The sequence below is a fragment of the Pipistrellus kuhlii genome, unplaced genomic scaffold, assembly GCF_014108245.1.
Source record: "Pipistrellus kuhlii isolate mPipKuh1 unplaced genomic scaffold, mPipKuh1.p scaffold_m20_p_1, whole genome shotgun sequence".
NCBI lineage: Eukaryota > Metazoa > Chordata > Mammalia > Chiroptera > Vespertilionidae > Pipistrellus > Pipistrellus kuhlii.
The window spans coordinates 154,096,340-154,120,473 of NW_023425404.1; the positions used below are offsets into that span (position 1 = coordinate 154,096,340).

Below are 24,134 nucleotides of genomic sequence, written 5' to 3' on the forward strand. Positions count from 1 at the left end.
GAAGTGATTTAAATATGAAGGATGCTTGGCTTCCTTCATCCCCTTCCTAGAGGCAAACCATGCTTCCTGCTCACTCCAGCTCCATGGCCGCCTCCATCTGTTGGGTTAATTTGCATACTCCAGATTGGCTGGTGGATGTAGAGGAGTGACGGTCAATTTGCATGTTTCTCTTTTATTAGTGTAGATAATAATGAGGTAATATGCAAATTGACTGTCACACCCTCAAAGGATGGCTGCCTACAAACCAGGCCAGCAGGGCAGTTGGTGAGGGACGACCAAATGACTGAACAAGCAGGCTGTGTAGGGTGACCAGGCTGGTGGGCGGGGGGTGGTTAGTGAGGGATGACTAAACGACTGAACAGCAGGCTGTGTGGGGCAACCAGGCTGGCAGTTGGGGATAACCAGGCCAGCAGCAGGGGCAGTTGGGGGCGACCAGGTTGGCCGGGGTGGGTTAGGAGTAACCAGGCAGGCAAGGAGGGGACAGTTGGGGGCGATCGGGCAGGCAGGTTGGTGAGCAGTTAGGAGCCAGGGCCCAGGACTGTGAGAGGGATGTTGGGGATTGGGCCTAAACTGGCAATTGGACATCCCTCAAGGGGTCCTGGATTGGAGAGAGTGCAGGCTGGGTGGAGGGGGACACACACACACACACACACACCCGTGCATGAAATCCGTGCACTGGGCCTCTAGTTAATCTATAGTCAATTAAATGATAGTACTTTGGATACCAGACCCTTCTGAGCACTCCCATAAACCTGGGCTGTTGGAGAACTTTGAGGGGTCTGAACTCATGGATTGGAACAGAAAAGCACAGTGTTCTTTAACAATGGGAATTTTTCATTAATATTTCTGTTAAATTATATCCTGTTTTACCTGAAACTATTCTCATTAGCCTACCCCAGGTTACTTGACTTAAATCTTGGCATCACATCATAAGCTATTTTCTTCCAAGATTTGAAAACTGGACCTTTATGGATCATAATTGTCAGGTGCCTCCTGGTGGTTAGAAAACCTATCATTCATTGAAGCCTGCATGAAGGTAAGGGAATAAACTGGATGGGCATAAATCATTTTCTTACCCTCCATTCAATAGAGGTGAAAAGTGCATACTGTATCTTGAAGATCAAACTAAGAGAATCTAAATGTGTACTTCATTCTTTTTGCAAGATTGGTATGAAGTTGGTTATCTGTGGAGAACAATGTTTTATCTATAGGTGATATATTAGTGTAGAAGGGGAGGGGGGGTTTGGGGAGGGGTGGTACTCCAAATGTCAGATAGAACTGACTTATCAGAAATGTTCTTGAAACTATGCCTCTGGCTCTGAATGAACTAGCATAGGTCTTCACTCAGCCAAGCTGATGTGAGCATCTGAGCCTGCATTCCCACCATTGAGGAAACTTAGACATTGCTTTCTGTCCTCACCCCAAGAAGTATTCTTTTCTCCTGTGTTGTTAAATATGTGTGCATGTCCTCTGCACCCCACATACCTGGGTTTTCAATGTGTCTAATGTACTCAGTCTAGGGTTCCTGAAACAAGCAGCATAGTGGCCTTTCTCTAAAAACGTGATTCAACCTTAACCAATGCTTATCCAACATGGTGGGAACTTGTTATCTTCATCCTTAAGGCAGTTTGTACACTTTCAAATGGAAAGGGTAGATACCGTGCCAAATGTTCTCACAACTATCCTGGGAGAGAGCATGCCTCATGCCCATTAGCAAGTTGGGAGTTGGATAATTGTCCAGTGCCGTACAGCTAAGACTTTTTTTTTTTTTTTTTTTTTAACAAGTTTCAGATTCCAACGCATCTCGTATGTCTAGCCTTTACATTTGATATCATGAAGTTTCTAACGTAATTATTCAGAAGCCTCCAGAATTCTTGAAATTAGCCTTTAAACTGTGTTAATTCAGTGTCTCCTACACCTGTTATTGTGTTGAGATTTGGCCACTAGATGGTGCTTCCAGGAAAAGGAAACATCTTACATTTTTGGGGGAAATTGAGTTTGGTTTACAGTACCCGGAATGAGTAGTTGAATACTCATCTCGTTACTAGGCAATATTCAACATCAATTGCAGTCACAAATTCATGTCACTGTACACGTGGGACTGAGGGAAAATAAGCAAAATCTGTGTTGGTATGAGACAGGTGGCTGGCTAGATATGTCTCTTACCAAAAAAAAAAACCAAGCAAAGCAGTTTTACAAATTAATACCTTGATGCCCTCCTTTTGAGTTGGCTGTGACCAACCCTTATGTCAGAAATGACAAAAGAGTACAGGTTTTTGTAGTACAGCTTGCAGTAAGGACTTAAAATGAAAGAAAGCTTCCCTCATGATACTGAGTTTAGTGGTTTTTATGATGTAATATGTGCGGTCCACATGTAGGACAGACATAACTATTTGACTTCTCTTGGTTATTGAGAAGGTGTAATAAGAGGTAACTAAGAATGACTTTGTCAGAAGAATCACTTTATCACAACTCTAGTTCTTTAGTTCCCAGGGACTTCTGAGTTAAGGATGAAATGGGAAGAACCCCTCTCTTTCTCTTAACTCTTAAAGTACAACCTTTTAGAGCAGATAATATGCCAGAATTGTTGACCTCTGTGTTACACAACGGGGGCGGGGGGGGGGGGGCAAAGAATAGCATAGTGAACTGGCTTCTCACTTCTCAGAAATGCTTAGTTGGGCAAGAGGACACTGCAAAATAAAGGGCAACCTTAAGCAAGCAACTACTGAAAAGCAATTGGTGGTGGTGAGCTTTTGCTTTTCAGAATATGATCCATCCAGCAATTTAGCATTCAAAGGGCTTACCTTTTTACTCCAGAGGTTTGCTCATGAGGTATACAGAAAGACAGCACCTGATGTAGGCCTAATGCTGAATATAGAATAAAGAAGTATTTGGAAAGAGGGAGGGTGGGGAAAAGGTGGGTGGATGGGTGGGGTAAGGGCAAGGAGAGGTCTAAAAGCATTGTACGGAGAATGTGGTTGGCCAAGCGCTCTATAGAATGCTATTCTGCACCCTCCCCCATACACACTTGACTTGGGGGACAGGGACCAACTTTGTTATATAATAGCCTCTGCTTCCTCTGATCTATCAAGATGTCATAATTTAGAGAAGTTTCCACAGTGAACTGAAATGTCATTCAACTCACAGCACTGAGTGCGTAACTGACTGGGAGCCAGAAGTAAAATCATTTGAGCCAGATCTGAATGTCTCACAACCAAAAGAACTCACTTGTATATAGCTACTTGTCAGAATAGTCAAGTTGGAGAGAGAGGTGAGTGGGTACCTAGACTCACAATGAAAATATCCTCACCCCTCACCGCCGTGGGGGAGCCAGTTGCCTGCTAGAGATTGTTCTGAGAGCCAGATGGGGTCCATCACAAGAACTAAACACCAGGGCCTTCAGAATTCAAGTACAGGATATTCAAAGTGAGCGGCATTGCCATCAGTGCCAATCTCCAGGGTAGAAAGATAGTCATCTGCCAAGCAAAAGGTTTTGTGTAAAAATGTCATTTGAATACAGTGAAAGTTATGCCTTTAGTTTTTTCAGATATTAGAACTTTTTTATCCATAAGCTGGGCCAACGACAGGCAAAAATAAAACTAAAGTAACTATGAAGGACGTTTCATTTAAAGGTATAGTTGATGGGGAAAAGTTTGGCCACGCATATTAGAAAGATGACCTAATTTTATCTGCCCCACTTCAGCACATACTGATTCAGGAAATCAATCTCTCCACCCGAGCTGTGGCAGCCTCCGGCAGACCATCTAGGCCACACCTGGGGCAATAAAGCACTGCCTGTATTTGAAACCAAGTAATATTTTTAAAGATTGAGTGGAAAATAGCTTGTTATCAATGCAATATATAGGCTTTGGGGATCAATTCTTGCTTTACTTTTTGAGTCTACCATGGAAGTGAATTTTTATTACTGAAGATCATTAGCTCTGCGATGGTTTCATAGCCAGAACCTGAGAACCTACCAGCGTTATCAGCACTGAGAAAAGGCACCCTGCCAGAGTAAAAACGGTGGTGGTGGTGAGCTTCTGGGAGAGATGGCAGGCATCTGACCTGTCGTGCGTGTCCGTGATCAGCTTTTCCTTGGTAACTGAGCAGAAGCTAATCTACTTAGAATAGCTTGTTCCCCAATCCCTCCATTAAGATGATTACTATTACACTTTCTTTAATCTGAGAACTAAAAAGGGGGGAAAAAGAATAGCAACAATAGATTACATATTTCCCTACTTAAAATAATCCTTCCTAATTTGATTTTTAAATATTGGTCAATAAATGTCTACCACTGGGCCGAGACCGGTTTGGCTCAATGGATAGAGCGTCGGCTTGGGGACTGAAGGGTCCCGGGTTCGATTCCGGTCAAGGGCATGTACCTTGGTTGCGGGAATATCCCCAGTAGGGGGTGTGCAAGAGGCAGCTGATCGATGACTCTCTCTCATCGATGTTTCTAACTCTCCATCTCTCCCTTCCTCTCTGTACAAAGTCAATAAAATATATTTAAAAAAATAATAAAAAAATAAATGTCTACCACTGGATGCAGAATTTGTTTTTTAAATGATGGGTAAAGTTGATATTAAAATATTAAAAATAAGGAATTTAAAAATGTAAAGTTTTTTACTTAGTGACAACAGTAGTTTCACAGGCAATAGTTTACTATATAATTGATGTGTTAATTTGTCATGTTCCAGCATTAAATGAGTGAGTACCCACCCATCCACCCCCTTCAACTACTGGCCACTAGCAGATTTCTATCATTGAGGGGATGGCTCTTTACTCATAATCTGATCATTTAATGGCTCAGACGAATCTGACTATTGCATTTAATCACAGTGTCTAAGTAAAAAAATACAGCAAGCTCATCTAATTGCTCTAAACTGCTTTCCAAGAATTAAATGATTCAAGAGGCAGGGGCTGTTCCTGTATCTCGCCTTCCAACAGAAGCCTGTGCCACCATTCTTAAGTAGAGGGGACATTCATGCACTCGTGCCAACAACGTTTTTGTGATCTACCTACCTACTGGGGGCTGAAAAACGATGGAAAAAAGCAAAAACTACAGACAAGTAGTGAAGTTAAAGGGAAACTTAAAGCCGCCTGGGTGATTCTGAGAAGACGGGGGGTCAGAACCATTGCTGTGAGGCTGTTGTCCGGGCGGGCGAAGTGCTTGTTTGCTGTTCACTCCCCACGGTCCCAAACACAACTCTGGACAGAAGGTAAAGCAGAGCTTCACATAAATGCAAGGGCAGGGATGGGCCGGGAAGTTATTTTAAGGTCCCTTTAAATAGAAATTGAGTCCCAGAGGCAGAAAAGGCTCTAACAGTACTGACGTATTTGAAACATGGAGGTCAAAACCTCAGTGACAGCAAAAGGTTTTGTGTGTACTTGTGTCTGAGATGAGAGCATTTGAAGAGAATTCTGTCTTAAATTTCTCCTTGAGCTTAAAACTAGCTTAATTTTGATACCAAAACTAAGTTTGAATAATCAATACATAAAGCAGAACTGGCTTGTTTTCTTTTTTCTCTCAAAACAGAATTCTAAAACAACAAGGGATGTGGGTAACAGAAAAAGTCAAAACAACAAGTTCATGAATTTAAAGGATGGATGCCCACTTCTCTCTCTCAAGAGGCAGATGGTCAGCTGAAAAATAAAAACATTGTATCAATAGAACACACCAAATAAAAAAAGATGCAGCCATCTCTGTTCATGCAATACCAAATAATTAAGAAAACCAAACCATCCCAAACACCAAAACAACCCATAAAAAAAACAACGGGAAGAAAAATGTTGCCCAAATCTCATGGCCTGCTTTATGGTTGAGAGGGTCCTAATAGGGTTGTTCAGAATGTCATTCATGGGGCAGAGGTGTGGAGTTAACCTGAGGTCAAGTGTGTGGACCACCTCAGGTCAGGGCACTTGCTGTGAATTCTTGGACAGCAGCGTCAAGAACCTGACCGCTAAGCAAGAGGGTCCCAGCACAGGGCTGCCTTGGGTGTTGGCCCAGTTGGTTTCACTCAATTTCCTTGTAAATAGTAGAGCTTTTTGGTAGTGATAAGTCACTTCAGTAACCACTACGGGTAGTGGCTTGTAAACAGACATTGACAAATACAGCAGTGAGATAGTCAACCCAGACTTGAGAAGGAGGCGATGGTGGAAATGAGGTAACTCTTCCCCAACACGTGTGAACAGACAGCTCCTGCTCTTCTAATGCTCTATGTCCATTAGGAGAGATTAGGGCTTGTCAACAGGATGGTTACATAAAGAAGAAGCTACAGAAGAGAAAAAAGAAAGTTCAGATTCAAATGTGGTTCATAAAGGCTTAAACATACGAGTGTCTCTATTGTACTGGGAAAGGACAGCAGTCAGTTAAAGGGACGACTTTCCTAACAGGTGTGAGTGCAGCAGGGCCGGCAGCAAGGGCCAGGCAGGAAGAGGTGCCTCCACTGGGCCTGGGCAGTGGGCACCGGGGGACACTGGCCAGGACAGAAGGGCCTGGGATGGGAGAGAAAGTGCAGAGATGGCATGTGAAGAACAGGACAGACACCAGGCAGTATCTTGGCGAAGTGAGTGCTGCCCACCAGACCAGGCAGGGAAGCCGGGGCCTCTCCCGTTTCCTTCCCCCGGGTGATCAGCATGGGTGCACATGCATATCCGACAGGGACTAAAGAACTCACAAAAGGGCACACAATGTTTGGGTAAAAATATATTTCCCCCCACGTTGTGTGTTGGCACTAGTGATGTATGCATAGATTACCTGGCCACACGCTCCTACCGTGACAGACAACACATTACTGAGCATGTTTGCTAAGTGATTACCTTCATACTTGAAAAAATGATATGCTTCACATCAATACAATTATTTTAGTTAAAAAAAAAAAAGACAAGGCTAACATGCAGCTTACATAGATGACAATTTTGCATTAACACTGAAAGTAGATTACACAACAGTTTTAGAAACACAATGGTTATTTTCCAATAGCAAAATGACAATGATCCACTACATTTTAAGGCATATCAGCATATTTCAAAATTCGGAAATAGACAAAGTTCTAATGCTGTTCACAGCTTAATTTTCAATTTATTAAAAAAAAATTCCCCTTCATACCTACATACAATCTAGACTTTGTAGGCATAATTTCCACTCAAGAGTCATACATACATATTCTGTTAATGGAACCAAGACTTCTGGAAGCGGAGACTTGACAGTTTCAAACGCTTGCAAATGAAAGAGTAGCTGGTTTGAATGGACAGTTTTGGCAGGACCACACAGAGACAGTATGACAAGGGTGGCAACAGCTGAAAAACCTGACCAAACTGTGTGTGAAACATGGATGTTTCAAGGAAGCGAGGAAACCAAGCCCGTTTGTTTGAGGTGCACAGATGTGAAGACTATTTTTATTGCTGGTGAGATTACAAAGCAGAGGAGGAAGATAAGTAGCCTGTGCCCAGCCTTATGTTAAACGCCCCCATCAGGAGGTACCCTTTCTGGACAGAACCCTGACCAATGAATAAAGAGCTGAAGCAGGAAACGGTCTGACCTCCCAAAAATTCTCTCAAATGTTTTCCCACCACATCCTACTGCAGGCACAACTGCTCCGGTATCTAAAGTCCAGGAGAGGCACGAGGTTGGCCATTATGGTTGAACATGAGATGTGGGGAGGGGCCGGCTGGAGCCGTCTGGCTTAAAAAATAGAGGTTACCACTGCCAGCAGTCAGCACAAGGGCCAGGCCGTTCAAGCAAGATCACAAAAAATTAAAGAGCCACAGAGGCAGCCTAGCATAAGCAATGCTTCCTCAATTTTCACCAGTGGGAGGTGGCAGTTTCTCATTCTAACTGTATTTACATAGAACCAAGGCCCTCTGCGATACCTGCTGACACCACAGTGCTGTGTGGTGGGGGGCTAGTGATTTCTGACTTCCATATTGATATCATAGGAAAATTGAATTTATGTGTTTCTTGTGAAAAAGATATAAAATTGGCCGTTTTAAATATTGTGAGCATTTTTTAAACCAAAAGCTTCTCAAACCATTACCTCCCTTTCCCCCTCTGAAAAGAAAAAGAAAAAAAAAAAAATCCACCTATCCCATATGTTTCTCTAATTTTAAAGTAAAAAATCTCAAATGTTTCTTACTGCCGTACTTACATGCAAAGGCGAAAGCACATCCAATTAGATTGGAGGGTATCATTTATTCCGTGCAGAGCCAAGGACTACTGTGAAAAAAGGCACAGATACAGAAAGAAGGACAGCAATAACAAACTAAACAGGGCCAGGGAGCAGGTAGGAGAAAGTTCAGAAGCAACGCATTTTTAAAAAGCTTCTATAGTCTATTTCTTCTGTTTTTTTATTCTCTGACTCTCCATAGGATTTATCTTACTGTGAAAAATTTAACGGGGAAAAAATCAATACTCTTAGAATCAAAGTCAGCCTGGTGCCTTTCAAGGCTAGGCTTGCCTTAAAGTGATGCATTTTGAGAATTTGGAAGTGTATTTCCCGTTACAAAGCACAAAAATGCTCACACAAGCAGCTGTTGGGACAAGCATACAACACAAGGATTCAAGCTTTTGTCTGGTGCAAGCAAATGAGCAAATTCAGCCCGTGGTTAGAATCAGCAAGCCACCCGACAGCCGCTGCTCCACAGCCAGCATCACACTAAGATCATAAAAAAAAAAGAAAAAGACGAAACCTTGGCCCAGTTACTCTGAAACTTATCTCAATACCACTAATGCTGCTCCTAGTTTGTAGTTTCTGTCCCTACTTCAGTGAAACCGATTTCTTAACTTGGCCTAATTAAGCCAAATCAGTTCACAGAAGACCATTCCTTTCCTCTACGAGTATGGTTGAGGACCAAGAGAAGGGGAAAATAATCTTTACTGGAATCAGACTTAATAGTGTGTGTGTGTGTCAGGGAAGGGGCAGTGTATTCTATGCTTTTTATGTAGGACTAGTAAGTCCAGAAGGAAATAAAGCATCGGGTTCATGAGAAATGCACTCTTTAATGTAAGAAACAGGAGACTATAGAGTTAGAGGGAAAGCTGGTAGGATCTTGGTATCTTGTTATTGGGGGGGAGGGGGAGAATCAAGACAAAAGGATAAGCCTTATAAAGGAACAGAATGGAAAAGAGGTTACATATGCCATTTCCATACAATGGGGGCAGCCTCTGTCATGGCATACGGGGTTAGTCCTAGCCTTCACTGACTGGCATACAGAGGGAGGTGAGCTAGTTGCAAAGGGAAAGGTGAGGAAATTCCTTCAAGACAACTGGATTTGAAAGACCAGCTGTAACACTTTTTCTTCTCTTTATTGCCAAATAGCAAAAGGACCCTATGCAAGGAGATGGGAGGCTAAGTTGAATTTCTTTGACTTGAGGGTTTGTGTTATGTTCCTTCCCATTTCTACCTGACATGGACATGTCACCCTCAGATTTGTGCTGCAGATGGTACACAATTTACAACACACTTTTTATTTGAAGGATTTCTGAGAAATTTCTTCTCATTATTGAAGAATGTTATTGGAGGTACCGAATCCCTGGCATCAGTCGTTAGATCTTCCTCTCCACCCACTGGGGGCAGATTTCGGTGTTTGTGGAAGACAGCAATTCTGAGGAGTAAGGAGGCTGTGGCAAGTTCACTATCCTTAGTAGCTTCTTCTAAGCAATGCTGTTTATCCAGCTCTTGAGACTATGATTGTGTTCACTTTTATCAGGGTAGCCTTGATCCGTTTACAGTTCAACTTGGCCAGAATTTGAGAGACAGGGGGGTTCAGACACATTTTTAAAGCCATAAGCAGAGATGGTCAGTCTGAACAGACCCACAACCCAGACCAAATAATGTTATTATAATAATGAGCGATCCATGCAAGTTTAAAAGTCGCACACAGCTTACCCACCGGCCTGCCTACGTGCAAAGCTATCTTGGGTTTGGGGTGGGTGTGGAGAAGAGCCAGAGTGAATTCAGGGCTTTCACCATCATGAATCATTAAGAACAGCAAGTTGTCATGGATGTTCAGGTTTAGGGTTCAGCTGCTGAGGAGGTGAGTTTTCCTGTCAGGCGAACGTGTAGCAATGTACCCTCCTTCCCTCCGTCCAAAGCAACACACAGGCAGCAGGCATGCTTCCTGCCGCCACTCAGAACAGGCACAAAAGGCAACTCATGTACTTCCAGAGGCCAGTCCAGCTGCTCAGAGCTTTTGCTGTCATTCCCTTGCTCTATCACTTTCCAGCACCCAACAACATTCAGCAAAATGAGTTAAGAGTTATTGGTATCTGGGGGAAGGTAAAAAAAAAAAAAAAAAAAAAAAGGACACAGATGGCAGCGATACAATATTACTGCAAAAGCAGGTGAATGCGGGACCATCCTTGGCTTGCCAGGCTTTATGTGAAGCTTGCACTGCAAGTTAAAAAACAAAACAAAAAAAGTTAGAAATAACAACAAAAAAGAAAAGGGAAATTAGGAGCGCCAGCACCCGCGTTTGGTGATGGTGAATGCTCATGCAATGATTATGGAACTGACAGAAACCGAAACCAAAAATCTGAACAAGCTCTTCTACACGACAAGCAAAAGCAACGTTTTGGCACCGAATTAAAGAGCACGTGGTTAGTTTCCACTTGCACGTGATTTGGAATTCACAGGTGGCTCTGGGAAACCACTGCATGTTCTCATGAAAGGGTTTACGGTTCTATTTTCATTTTGTCCAATAACACAAAACCATTATCTACTGTGTTAGGTTTGGGTATCACCTCTGTACTAAAGAGGAGTCGCTTCTTCCATTTCTGAGCTCCTGGAGTAAGAGAATAAATATGCTGTAAAAGACTCTGAATAATTAACTTGGGGGTTGCGATACGGTGGATGGAGGGCATGCTATTAATCCACTGGGGAAGGAAACGAGGAGGGACAATCATCATGTGGTCACAGCCAGAGCAATGCCAGAAGCCTTCTCCTCTTACAGGTTCAAGGCAGTGCCAAGTCCCAGACCCACACGTCTCACTGGAGGCAAGTCCAAACCATGCAACGTCATTCCTTAGCAAGGATCAATAAAAAAAATAAATAAAAAGTGAGTGAATGATTGTATAAACTTAGAGTTACCTGATGCCAGCCAGGTATAGTTTTAAAATGATGAATTTTAAAACTTATTTTGAATGTATCATAGCCAGCCGATGGCTGCCGGCCGCTGTGCAAACGTCTCAGAGAAGATGAACCCTGTCCGCTGGACCACTTACCATCGGCAGTCCCCCCTCTGCGGGGTGGCCGCACACAAGGACAGGGACGTGGTGGCCAGAGATGGCGGGAGGTGGGGTCCAGCTAATGGCAGTGCCAGGGTTAGTTCTACTTTGTCTGTAAATCTTAGGAAATGTTATATGATCTCATGCCACTACAGGTCAAGGAGAAGGATAAAAGCCTTACCTAAGTTAGAAAGGGAGCGCGTCATTAAAATAGAAAGGAAAAAATATATAAAATATTAGAAACACTGAGTCAGGCTCTGAGGTGGGAACAGGGCAGGTGGGTAACTAAGCCTCTCTCCTGTGGCTCTCTCCCTGGAGCCAGGCCAGCGCCAAGGGGCTGCGAGGGGACTGCAGCCTCTCCCGTGACAGCGAAGGGAGGAGAGAGCCCTCCATTTACCTCAGTGCTGCTCTGGTCCTCCCTCCTCAGCACTCTCCACTGGCAGTCGGGGGAGTGGTGCTTCTTTTGTTTTTGTTTTGTTTAATTTTAGATGTCAAAACTCCAACGGGCAGTGCATCACTGCTCAAAGGGCCAAGTGTGGACAAGGGTGGAAACCTTTGTTTCCAAAAAATACGTGCCGTTGTCAGGCACAAAACCTGGTGATTCCTGCATCCCAAATGAAGCCCGATTCCACGAATACTACATGGGAATCTGTAAATAAGGCTAAAGTAGAATTCACACATACTTCACACATGTACACATACATGGGGAGCATCAGACATCGCTCAGGTCCAGGGATGGGAAGAAAATAATCTGCCATGCTGAGCAGGGCGAGGAAAAGCCTCCCTATGCTGGGAAGTCTGTTACGGAATAGATTTTTTTTTTTAATGGAGGCACGATACCCATCAGCTCTTGGAATTTTTATTGCTTGAAGGCACATCCAGCAAATGTGAAATATCCTTAGAACATTGCTGGTCTTTTATAAACACTTTTAGTTCTAAAATATATACCTTTACATACATGAGTGCTTCAGGATAAGAAAGACTTAGCTTTGGGTTTCCTAAGCTGTGAGTCAGCAGCTTTTCCCGTTTCATTCATGCCTATAGACACACACACACACACACACACACACACACACACACACACACACTCACCCCTATACCTATCTCTGTCTCGGGTGAGTGGATCAACAAAGGTCTGCTGTTCGATGGCTTTCCGTTTGTCTCCACCACAGCTGCTGAGCTGGCTCTGCCCGGGAATGTCACCGCCAGGGGCCGACACCCTGGGGCATGTGTAGCCACAAAGAGCCTTCCTGAGCTAGATTATGTTCGAGGCCATCGTTAGCCAGAACTCATCTAGCATAACTAAGTTTTCGGCCCTTGGCATCCTCTCATCACTTGGGTCTGCACCAACCCCATTAAAATCACACCTCCCTTCCCTACACTGACGCCTGTCTGTGGCTTAGAAACGTGCCTGCCCCTTGCGCTCCGCACACACTCTCTGCTGCCTCTGAGCCTGTCCAGTGTGCAGAGGACAACGTAAAGCACCCTCCGTGGGCCACGGGAGCAGTGTTTCAATTTCTACCACGGGCTCCACGACACGATTCCTCAAGGGGAGTCTGTTCACCAAGACACGGTGACCAGTCAGTCCCTAGGGCAGGTCTCAGTTCCTGTGCAGACTCAATCCTGTCTTCCACATCTAAAAAAAGGGTCTTTGCCCGCTCGAGTGCCACCACTTTTATGGTTTACTTGTCAGCTTCTCCCCTAGAATGTTAGGGAGTCGGGGTGGAGAGCAAGAACCCTAAGCACATTCCGAGTGGTCCTAGTGCTGCCCTGTGGTGTGTGTAGCTACAAAGGGCAGCGTCCGGGTGGCCATCCAGCCGCACACAGCTCTTCCAGGCCTCTCACTGACCCCGAGCCTCCCGTCAAACCAGCAGCTAATGCCTTAAACTGCACTGCCTGGTCTTGAAGGGATCTGACATGAACTTCAAATCACCGGAGAATGACAAGGCAGGCCCTGAGCTCCAGTGGCTACGGGAGCTGCCGCTGGAGCATCATGGGAAGTGACCAACACGAGAGCAAGCTCTGACCCTTTGGCTCATTAAACCAAAGCCACGTTTAAAAATGTTTTTTCTGGGCGTGGGTACAGGCGTGTCTTGAGGGTTGTTGCAGGTGGTCTTAACTGGATGGGATTGATTTTTGCAGTAAAACAACTTATCATCTTGTTGAATTTAGAGGAAAACTAGTGGCCACTAGCAGTTCTTCCAAATCTTTCCTTTGGGGATCAATGACCGGCTTATCAAGCCTAACAATGCGGACCAGAAAAATAGCTGTAACCGTTGTAACTTTGGGCTGCTCCTTACAGGGAGTCACGCGGACCGTCTCCGAAGGGCCGTGAGAGAAATAAACCGTCTTCCCCAAAGTCCTAGTGTTGGTGCAGAAGACGAGACTGGAGACAAAAGTGAGTCCAGTCCTGACTGCTTGGCCATGCGGCCGAGCCTCGTAAAGCAATGTTTGTGTACCCTTCAGAAATACTTTAAAAACCTGTGTCTTCTTCCCTGCACGGTAGAGAAAACACTTGCTTGGATCTTCCTGGTTAACAGACCAGTTTCCAGTCTGGAAATGGGGAAAGTGGAGACATGCAAGAGGAATGAACGGTTAGAGGGCCCCGGCACCGGGGGGGGACACCTGCTTACTTTTTCTTATCCTTGTCTTTCTTGGTCTGCTGGGCCCCAGACTGCTGGGCCTGGGTCTGCAGCAGCTGGGCAGCCGCCTTCTTCTTCTGGAAGTTGTTCACCTCCTCCTCCAGCTCCTTCTTCTTGTCTTCCACCTTCTTCTTCTCTTCTTGGTGTGTCCGCTTCAGGAGGTCGAACTTCTCGTGGAGCTGGGGAGGGCGGGACAAGCGTGGTGAAGGGAGTAGCCAGCAGACCGGAGTGAGGTGACTCGGACCCGCTCAGAACAAGGCCTGCGCCACGTTGCTGTCTGTGCTCTAACTACAGGGGCGCAGCGGCCGCCGGAGCTCAGGGAAGAGCCATGTGGAGGCAGAAGGCACCCCGTGGAGCCCTGTTCTCCTTTGACACGTGGACCCTGTGGAGCTAAAGGGGGCGCTTGCACACTTCTATGTCATAAAAGCCTAAGTGACTGTGACTGCAGAATGACCGGCCAGCCGCTATGATATGCACTGACCACCAGGGGGCAGATGCTCAACCCAGGAGCTGCCCCCTGGTGGTCAGTGCGCTCCCACAGGCGAGCACCGCTCCGTCACAAGCCGGGTACATGGCTGGTGAGCACAGCAGTGGTGGTGGGAGCCTCTCCCGCCTCCGTGGCAGCGAGCTGAGCGGTAAGGAGCAGTGAACCGGTGGGTGATAAGGAGCAAGGGGTCCGAACTACGAGCGGGTTGTCTAACTATCAGCTTAGGCCCATCCCCCATGGGAGCAGGCCTACGCCGGGAGTTGCACATCGCCTAAGGGGCCCTGCACTACAAGAGACTACAGGCCAGGCTGAGGGGATCCCCTCCCCGCCAGTGCATGCATTCTGTGCACTGGGCCTCTAGTTTTCTGATAATACATGTTTATTATAAAGAGCATAAGGGAGAAAAATTATCCATGCTCCTAATAAGAAACTCACCCTAGTGGGAAGAGTAGTTCTTAATCTCTAAGTTTCAGTTGTCTTCTTTTTAAAATATATTTTTATTGATTTCAAAGAAAGAGAGAGGGAGGGAGAGGCAGAAACATCAATGATGAGAGAGAATCATTGATTGGCTAACTCCCAGCACTGGGGATCGGGCCCACAACCCAAGCATGTGCCCTTGACTAGGATCAAACCTGGGACTCTCCAGACTGCAGGCTGACACGCTATCCACTGAGCCAAACCATCTAGGGCTCTAAGTTTCAGTTGTCTTTATCAGGATCAATTAAAAGGGGGAAATTAAACAGTTTTATTTGTCAATGTATTGCTCTATCAGCCAAGCACTTGAGATACTCATGGGGGCAAACATATTTCTGTCTCTTTCTCTCTCTCAATAGGATGAGTGTCCTCTCTCTCTAACTCTCCCTCTGGGATGAGTGTTATTGCAGAAATCCATGGGAGCTTCTAGGAAGCAGTTCATTGGCCTGGTCCTGGGGAAGGAGACAAGTCAAAGGGATGTTGGAGCCGAGAGCTCACGCCTACAAAGGGAAGCATGAGCAGAGTGGCAAGCATGTCAAACTCGTGGCCGGTAGGCCACATGCCTCGAGTTCGACATACTTGGTATATAGAGACCATCACCTATCAGTGCTGAAGAGCCATCCACTGTTTAGCTAACTGAATTGGCTGATAGAATAAACATAATAATAACAACCACAGAATCTGAAATCTCTTATTTCAAGACGTGTATACAGAGGAAATACAGAGGTACAAAGAAAATGGGACCAGGTCTGGAGACCTAAGATCGAGTTTTAGTTTCAGCTTTGCTATAAACTAGGTGTATGACTGCATAAATTGCTTAACCTTTATAACTCAGTTTTACCATCTGTAAAATGGGGATGAGAATATCTCGCCTGCTTTTCTCGCTAAGATAGTATGCCATGCAAGTGATAAAATTTAACGTAAAGGATTAATAAAACACCTTGCTTATTTCTCCCCTTGAAAAAGGACAGGTAGATGGCTTACCTCTTTCTCTGCCTCTTTAAGCTCAGCCTCTTTCTCCTTCACTCTCATAACAAACATTTGTCTCATTTCTTCTTCTTTCTTCTGAAGTTCTCCCAGAAACTCATTCCTTTTTGCTTCGTATGTCTCCTGAAGACTATTCAAAAGACACAAACAGGGACAATGTCATAAAATTGCATAAGAAACTTTAGTTCATAGAGTTTCTACCCACCGTCTTCCAAAAATTAGAAAAGGCTGCCACTGACCATGTCAAAGACATGGAAAGGGGCACATCTTCTCTCTAGCAGTGATCAGAAAGACAAGTGCATCAAGAACAAGGATGAGCCCATAGGAAGTACCCAGTGGTAGCACAGGGCAGCACTAGCAGGCTGTCTCCCACTGGCCAAGTTTTACCCCACATGTTCATATACAGAAAGCCTGGGCTGGGCTGGCTGGTATCTTCCAGATCAGCACACCAGGTAGATCCCGAAGACATGATTAAGACTTTTCGGAGAGAGGAGAATCCAAGATGGCTGCTCGGGTAGACATCTAACCGCAGCAGCACACAACAATTTCAATGGAATACAACTAAAATGTAGAGTGGACATCACCCAGAGCCACAGGTAGTCGACTGACTGAAAATTCTACAACAAGAAGGAAAGAGAAAACCAGAAGGAAAATCAGAGGAGCTGAAAAAAAGCCTAAGGTACGGAGACATGCTGCGCGCTCGCAAGCACGCACGCGCGGAGAGGTCGCAGCCGGAGAGGAGGAGAGGGCTGGGTGCTGCCTGGCGTTCCCTAGCAGGAAGGAAATAAAACCCCCAGCCTGGGCTGAACCCCAGAACCGGCAGCGCTGAGCCCCAGTTATGAGCCAGACCCTGGGGACCCAGGCTCCGGCAAGGGGAGATGGGGCTGTGAGGCGGAACCCCAGGCGAGCAGTGAAAAGCAGGGCCCCCGGAGTCGCGCGCACATTGTGCGCAGAGGACTGAATGTTGACTCTGATGCTGGAGTATCCTAGCCGAAAGAAACAAAGCCTCTGGCGGCGCTGAGCCTCAGTCCGGACTGCTCTGAACCCCAGTTCTGTGCCAATCCCTGGGGACTCAAGCTCAAGCAGAGGGAGACGGGGCTGTGAGGTGGAGTCCTGGGAGAGCGGCAAAAGGCCGAGCCCCCGGAGTCGGAGTCGCGCACATTGCTTGCAAGGGAAGGAATGTTGACTCTGATGCGGGATTGCCCTGGAGGGAAGGAAACGGGAGCCCCGGCTGTGTTGGGCCCCAGTTTTGACTGCTCTGAACCCCAGTCCTGGACCAGACCCTGGGGACCCAGGCTCGAGCAGGGGGAAACGGGGCTGTGAGTAGGAATCCCAGGGGAGTGGCGAAAAGCGGAGCCCCCAGAGTCGTGCGCACTGGTTGACTCTGATCCTAGACTCCCCTAGCAGGAAAGAGAAAAAAAAGCTCCAGACTGGAGGAATGCGACAGGGAGCAGGAGCCCCTGCTGGAAACCGGCCAGCCGGGCGCCGGCAGGGAGCTGGGCAACGGGGCCTCCCGGGGGGGTGCCCCTGAGCCCCTGAGCACGGGCTACGGAGCCAAGGCCGGGGGCTGCTTCCTGGGCGGCGCCGACCCCGGCAACAGGCTGGAGCAGTGCAGGAGCCCGCGGAGAACAAAGGGGTCCCACAGGCCAACCTGCTGAGCTCCCAGGACAAGGAGGAAGAAACCAAAGAAGTTCTCAATGTGAAGAAATCAAGTGAGAGCAAAAGATAGTAAAATTACTTAAGAAAGAATACAAAGAAGAACTTGAAAATGAAAGACTAAGTCAGAACTCAACTCACCAGCCAACATTGCAACATATATGCGTTAAAAAAAAAAAAAAAAAAAGGACAGAATGTTGGAACAGCGGCAGCCAGGCCTAGAGTGCCCAGACACAAGGAAGTGGCAACCGGGCCCGGAGCAGCAACGGCCAGGCCCCAGAGCAGCAGCAGCCAGAACCAGAGCAACAACAGCCAGCACTGGAGCAGCCAGACCTGGGGCAGTGGCAGCCAGGCCTGAGGCGGAGGCAGCCAAGCCCAGGGTGGCCAGTCCAGGAACACCCAGACCCGGAGTGGCCGGGCCCAGAGCAGCTGGGTTGGGAGCAGCCAGGCCCAGAACAGCAGTAGCCAAGCCCAGAGCATCCAGGCTGGGAGCGGCCAGACTCGGAGCGGCCGGGCCCGGGGCAGCCGGGCCCAGAGCAGCTGGGTCGGGTGCGGTCAGGCCCGGAGCAGCAGCTGCCAGGCTGGGAGCGGCCAGGCCCGGAGCAGCCAGGTCTTGTGCGGCCAGGCCCGGAGCAGCGGCTGCCAGGCTGGGAGCGGCCAGGCCCGGAGCGGCTGGGCCCGGAGCAGCCAAGCCCAGAGCAGCCAGGTCGGGTGCGGCCAGGCCCGGAGCAGCAGCAGCCAAGTCCAGAGCAACTAGGTCGGGAGCAGCAGTGACCAGACCCGGAGCAGCTGGTTGTGGAATGAACCAGAGCAACAGAGGCCAGGCCCAGAGCAGCCAGGCCCGGTACAGCTCGCTCCTTGCCTGCCCCTGCCCCACGGCTGCCTCTCAGACATGGCTGGAAACTTTTGTGGGAACTTGAGGGTCTGCTGAATCAAGTGATGAAGGCTTAGATCTGGATGTGTTGAGTTAGTATAAGGCTGGGGTGTTGATCTGTGAGTGCCTTGGGTGGGGCCTGGATGAGGCTGGTTGACCTATTTGGAAATGTCTTTTGTGTGAAATGTATCATTGGGCATGTGGAGGTATTATTGATATGAGAAAATGCTAAGTAACTGATTTACTATCTGAAAAGGGATTTACTATCGGGGAAAGGGAGGGAGGAAGAGACTGAACATAAACTGCACCTATGGATGAGGACAATGGGGGATGGGGAGGGGGCGGAGGGTGGGGTGGGAACCTGGTGGAGGGGGGAAGAAATGAGGAACCTTTGTAATAATTTGAACAATAAAGATTGATTTAAAAAAATAAATAAATAAATAAACAAAAAAAAAAGCTATAAATAAAAAATAAAAAAAAGACTTTTCGGAGAGAGAGATGGTGTGTGTAGGGAGAGAAATGCATGGGGACTAGGGCCAGACAGATCAAGGCTTGGATTCTGGCCATAGCGTGGGACTGGCAATTCTAGGGAAGGGCACAGCCTCTGAGCCTCAGTATAGAAGATGTGGGTGGAGGAAGCAGGACTTACCTTCCGGGGATAGGATTCTGGGAATGAATGGGGGCAAAGTGAGTAAAGCACTCAGTGCTTAACGAATATTACCCTCCCCCCTCATTTCCCTCCCGTCCCCAGTTTAGAAAACAGACTCAGCGAACCATCTCAAGAGCCACTAGGACACCTAAAGACATTTCACAGAATTATTACTTTTAAAGTTGAATTACCAATCACAATAGAGCAGGGAGGAGTCCTATTTTTATTTTAAACCCCATCCTCCCCCTGACTGTCTCCCCCAGAACGTGGAGCCCAATAGTTTATAAATCGAATGCCATGCCTCAGCTTGATCTCTAAGTCAGAACAAACATATTTACGGAAATATTACCTTCGGTAACACAGCTTAAGAAATCCCACACTCACACCCGTACAAACAGAGAAGCATTTGCTGGCATTTTATAAGGTGCTATTGCTACGTCTCCCTAGTTTCCAAACTGCCTCTATAGCAAAAAAAAACACAAAACCCACCACCCTAGGGCAGCTCAGATCTGGGGGCATGGAGTCTGCCGCCCGCACACAGGCTGCCGCAGGCACTGTGGCCAGCCAGCTCCCAGGTATCAGAGTCTGAGTTACAGTCTGAGTTACGGTCGCCACAGAGGAGGAGGAAGACAGTCTTTTCTGAGGACCTTTGCCACACCCCCTCTCCCGTCAGTAAAGACACCGAGCCCAGATACACGGCACATCCACATGAAGAAATTGTGAGGGCTCAGTGTGGACAAAGCAATCCTTTCTTGCGAGCTTGGCGTGGCAGGCCCCCTCCCTCCCTTCACCAGGCCCGGCACCCTCCCCGGGAGGCCCCTCTCCATGTGGCTCTGACAAGGCATGGGCCTTTGCTAAGCCACTAATTACGCATTAATTTCCATATTTCCCCCTTCACATGTTGCCTCTTCATCTCCATCCATCAAATTTGTAGGCTGTAAGCCATTTTCTATCAGTTATCCCCTTTCCTACTCATTTGTTGTCAGAACTGCATCAAACCGCCGGAAGCTAGTGGAGCACTTCTGAAAGAGCAAGCCTTGGGAAGTCACACCGATCTGGCACAAATAAATGAGGCAGACGTAAGGCGCAGCGGCACCTTTGTAAATGCCTGGGCCAAGCTCTGTGCCTCTGTGAGTAATGATGAAGAGCATGAGTTCAAAACTTCCCCTCTTGCCAAAACAAGAGGCTCAGTGGATAGAGCGTCGGCCTGCGGACTGAGGAGTCCCAGGTTCGATTTGTCAAGGGCATGTACCTTGGTTGCGGGCACATCCCCAGTAGGGGGTGTGCAAGAGGCAGCTGATCCATGATTCTCTCTCATCAATGTTTCTAGCTCTCTATTCCCCTTTCTTCCTCTCTGTAAAACCTCAAAAGAATATATTAGAAAACAAAAAACAAAAAAAACTCCCCCCGCCCCGTCACTTCCTACTTGTAGGACCTCGGACTGGTGGTTTACACTCCAGCGCCTTAGCTTCCTCCTCCGTAAAGCGAGGATGATGACAATGACATCAACCACACCTCTGGAAGACAATCCCGATAAAGTGGTTGTCACCGCGCCTGGCAACAGGAGATTACCTGCCCCACCAGGTGCTTTCCTCCGACAGTTCACTCTCACAAGCACTCCCGCGACTCACAACACCCCGTCTTCCCCACTGTCCTGGAACCTCAGACTGCCCGGGGCCGCATACCTGAAGGGCTTGCTGTCGGGGTCCGTGTCCTTGAACCCCATCTCCTCGAGCTTACAGCGCCGGTACAGCTCGTAGTGGCGTGTGTGAGTCTGTTCCCGCAAGTCTTCCATGTTCACGCGGATCAGCATCTCCCGCAGCTTCACAAAATCACAGTGGTTTTCATTCTCCACTGCAAGAGATGGGGGAAGGGGGGCGGAGGGCGGGGCTGCTGTCAGTCACCGAAAATCAAAGGGGACGGTTCCAAGATATTGTCACCACCGCTCCTGAAATCGCTCAAAGCCACCTCTACTGGATCCACCTCCCTTCCCAACGAAGACCACGTTTCTGACTTTGACCAGAATATTGGCGACAGGAGTGACTGCCAAGTGCCTGCCCAGAGCCGGGCGTTGTGGGAGGAGACAGACAAATACTGTCTTTACTCTTCCTAATGACTCCTGCTTTGCAGACACAGGAAGCATGGATTAGCTCACACAGAGGAAGCAGAGTCTACATTCAAACATCATGACATCTGGTGTCAGAGACAGGCCTACCCCAGCAGGTGTGGCTCAGTGGTCGAGCATCCACATATGAATCAAAAGGTCATGGTTCGATTGCCAGTCAGGGCACATGCCTGGGTTGCCAGCTAGATCCCCAGCAGAGGGTGTGCAGGAGACAACAGATCAATGATGCTCTATATCACTGATATTTCTTTTTCTTTTTCTTTAAAAAAAATATTTTATTGATTTTTTACAGAGAGGAAGGGAGAGGAATAGAGAACTAGAAACATCGATGAGAGAGAAGCATTGATCAGTTGCCTCCTGCACACTTCCTACTGGGGATGTGCCCACAACCAAGGCACATGCCCTTAACTGGAATGAACCTGGGACATTCCAGTCCGCAGGCCGACGCTCTATCCACTGAGCCAAACCAGTTTCGGCCATCACTGATATTTCTTTCTTTCCCTTCGTCTCTGAAATCAATAAAAATCTATATATAGAAAAGCCTACATGACCGAATGGTTGCTATGACCCACACTGACCGCCAGGGGGCAGTCACTCAATGCAGGAGGTGCCCCCTGGTAGTTAGTGAGCTCCCACAGCCAGCCTCCCACGGCTGGCCAACCTCGGATGGTCCCTCCCCCACACCAGCGGGCCCTGAATGGGACAAGGTGATACAGCCCTGGATCGCCTGCCAGGCAGAGGGACCCCCACCTGTGCATGAATTTGTGCACCGGGCCTCTAACATATAATAAAAGAAAAAGACTGGCCTATTTCTTCCTGCTGTCTGGAGCTAGACAAGGATTTTTTTTATATACCATCTCCTTTAATTTATCAATAACACTATGAAGAAAATTTTCTCGTGGTAGAGTAATTGGTAAGATTCATAAAAATTACAATTTTCCTAGGATCTCAAAGGCACTGTTTCTTCTCACAGACTACTGCCTTTATTCTGAACAAAGGAAAAGGAGGATGCACAGATCTCAAACCAATGAAGACCTTTCTGGAGCCATCGTGCTAATCTACAGCGTTGGACACCCGGTCAGAACACTCGGCAAGGGCAGGTGACACAGTCCTTGCCCATCAAGGTGGCGTCTGGGAAGCTTCTTCAGGTTAGAGACTGTGGTCATGGTTCCCAGCGCCAAATATAGGCCAGACATCCTCTTAATTCTCAGATATTTACTGAGATAACATTTATTATTTTTCAAAATAAATTTTATTGATTTCAGAGAGGAAGAGAGAGGAAAAGAGAGACAGAAACATCGATGAGAGAGAATCATTGATCAGCTGTCTCCTCCATGCCCCACATGGGGGATCGAGCCTACAAGCCTACAACCGAGGGATGTGCTCTGACAGGGACTCGAACCATGACCTCCAGGTTCTTAGGTCGACGCTCAACCACTGAGCCATGGCGGCTGAGCCTGAAATAACATTTAATTGGAGGACAATGTTCCCAGAGATGAACAAGTAGGAAGAGATAAGTATTCTCTGGTTTGCAAGAAACTCTTTGCAGCTTTCTTATACTTTACTGATGACAATGGTTCAGACTCCTAGGGAAGAACTCTCCTATCAGGAATTTATACTGAATTTCCCACACGCCATTTTTTAGGGGCTGCCTCATTGGCAGTAGGGCTTTGCAGCCACTTCTCTCCCCTGTGACCATCGTCCTACCTGGTCCCTGTTTCTTTCTCACCTCCACGACTGCAGGTGTACAACCCTGCCACTCCCCTCCACCTGCCCACGGTTAAGGAGCCCCTCAAACACGGTGGGGAGGGAGGAACGTGGTCCGTCACCACGGGTTAAATGTGAAGAATCCCTTCGCTGCCACACACATACCCTGCACCACGCCCCACGGGTACTGCCTGGCCTTGGCCATCTTGTTGCCGATCTTCACCTCTTCGGTGCTGCCGACCACGGCAAATGGCAGGTGGACCTGCCAACAACACAAGGATGGAGAGTACAATGAGTCCTCTTGGAAGCTGCAACCTTAAGTGAAACGACCATAAAAAGAGAGTTTTACTAGAGTCTAATTGACATCAAGAGTTAAGTTCCTATGGCTTATTGCTGGTCACAAAAACATCACCGAAATTATAAAGACCCATATACTTCTGCACATGGAAATGCATGTGAGCTACACATACAGTGAAGGAAGATTAATAAGAACAAGTAAGATCACTATTTCCCAACATGCTGGCCAGGGCCTCTCCCGGAAGCTCAGAGCACCAGGGGGGACCCTCCCTGGACAGGACACCTGCTCTTCCACTACAGGGCGCCCTCGCACTCACACCCACACCCACACCCACACCCACACCCACACCCACACTCACACTTGAACTGGGACAATTAGATACACGTGGTTCATCCAACATGCACATCTCTGGATGTGGGGGAGCACAGAGTATCCAGAGGAAACCCACGCAGATATGGGGAGAACGTGACAACACCACAGGGACAGTGGGCCTGGTCAGGAGACAATTTTTCCTTCAAGCATCAAAATTGTAAGGAAGCGACGGTGAACAAAGTGCCGTTATTCAAGGACCTGCTGCAGTAATCCTCCCCAGCTCCGGCGAAGGCTGGCTTCCCACCTGCCTCTAAACTCTCCCCATTGCTGCAGGCCTCTGCTCAGGGGCAGAAGCCAGGAGGGTGTGTGTGTGTGTGTGTGTGTGTGTGTGTGTGTGTGTGTATCCTACCCGTCCACACCCATTCGGGATATTTGATCTGAGCTAGATCCATGGGGAAACTGCCTGGGTCTTTGCAACTACACAGAAAGCTTTAGACACAAGCTGTCCAACACAGTGGCTGCTAATCTATGTGGCCCCTGAGCATGTGAAATGGGGCTCAAGGAATCCAGAAATGGAATTTCACTTTGCTGCAAACTCAAATCTTCAAAAAAAAAGAACCAATTTTGTCAATGTGGGTGCAAGTGTTGAAGAAGAATGATCTTTTGGGTATTTATTTTATACTTAAAAAACATTTAAGT

General features: G+C 47.4%; 1 protein-coding gene across 11 annotated transcripts in view; it reads right to left on the reverse strand.

Annotated features, from left to right (window-relative positions):
• Positions 1-5,381: 5,381 nt before the first annotated feature.
• The window catches only part of SEPTIN11 (septin 11), an 89,783-nt gene continuing 71,030 nt past the window's right edge, over positions 5,382-24,134 (reverse strand). The window contains exons 6-11 of one of the 11 annotated variants that reach the window (XR_006739723.1): positions 22,991-23,087; positions 20,679-20,847; positions 15,812-15,944; positions 13,858-14,045; positions 8,148-10,391; positions 5,382-5,643 (exon numbers count right to left, since the gene is read on the reverse strand). Coding sequence is in view for 9 of the 11 variants with exons in the window: in XM_045571512.1 (XP_045427468.1) it covers positions 8,191-8,215; positions 13,858-14,045; positions 15,812-15,944; positions 20,679-20,847; positions 22,991-23,087 (612 nt within the window). In the remaining 2 variants the exon portion in view is untranslated. Of the gene's footprint in view, positions 5,644-6,121; positions 6,273-6,875; positions 10,392-10,413; positions 11,406-13,857; positions 14,046-15,811; positions 15,945-20,678; positions 20,848-22,990; positions 23,088-24,134 lie in introns of those variants that run through there. The other 10 variants (XM_045571517.1, XM_045571512.1, XR_006739725.1 and 7 more) reach the window with 10 other exon arrangements.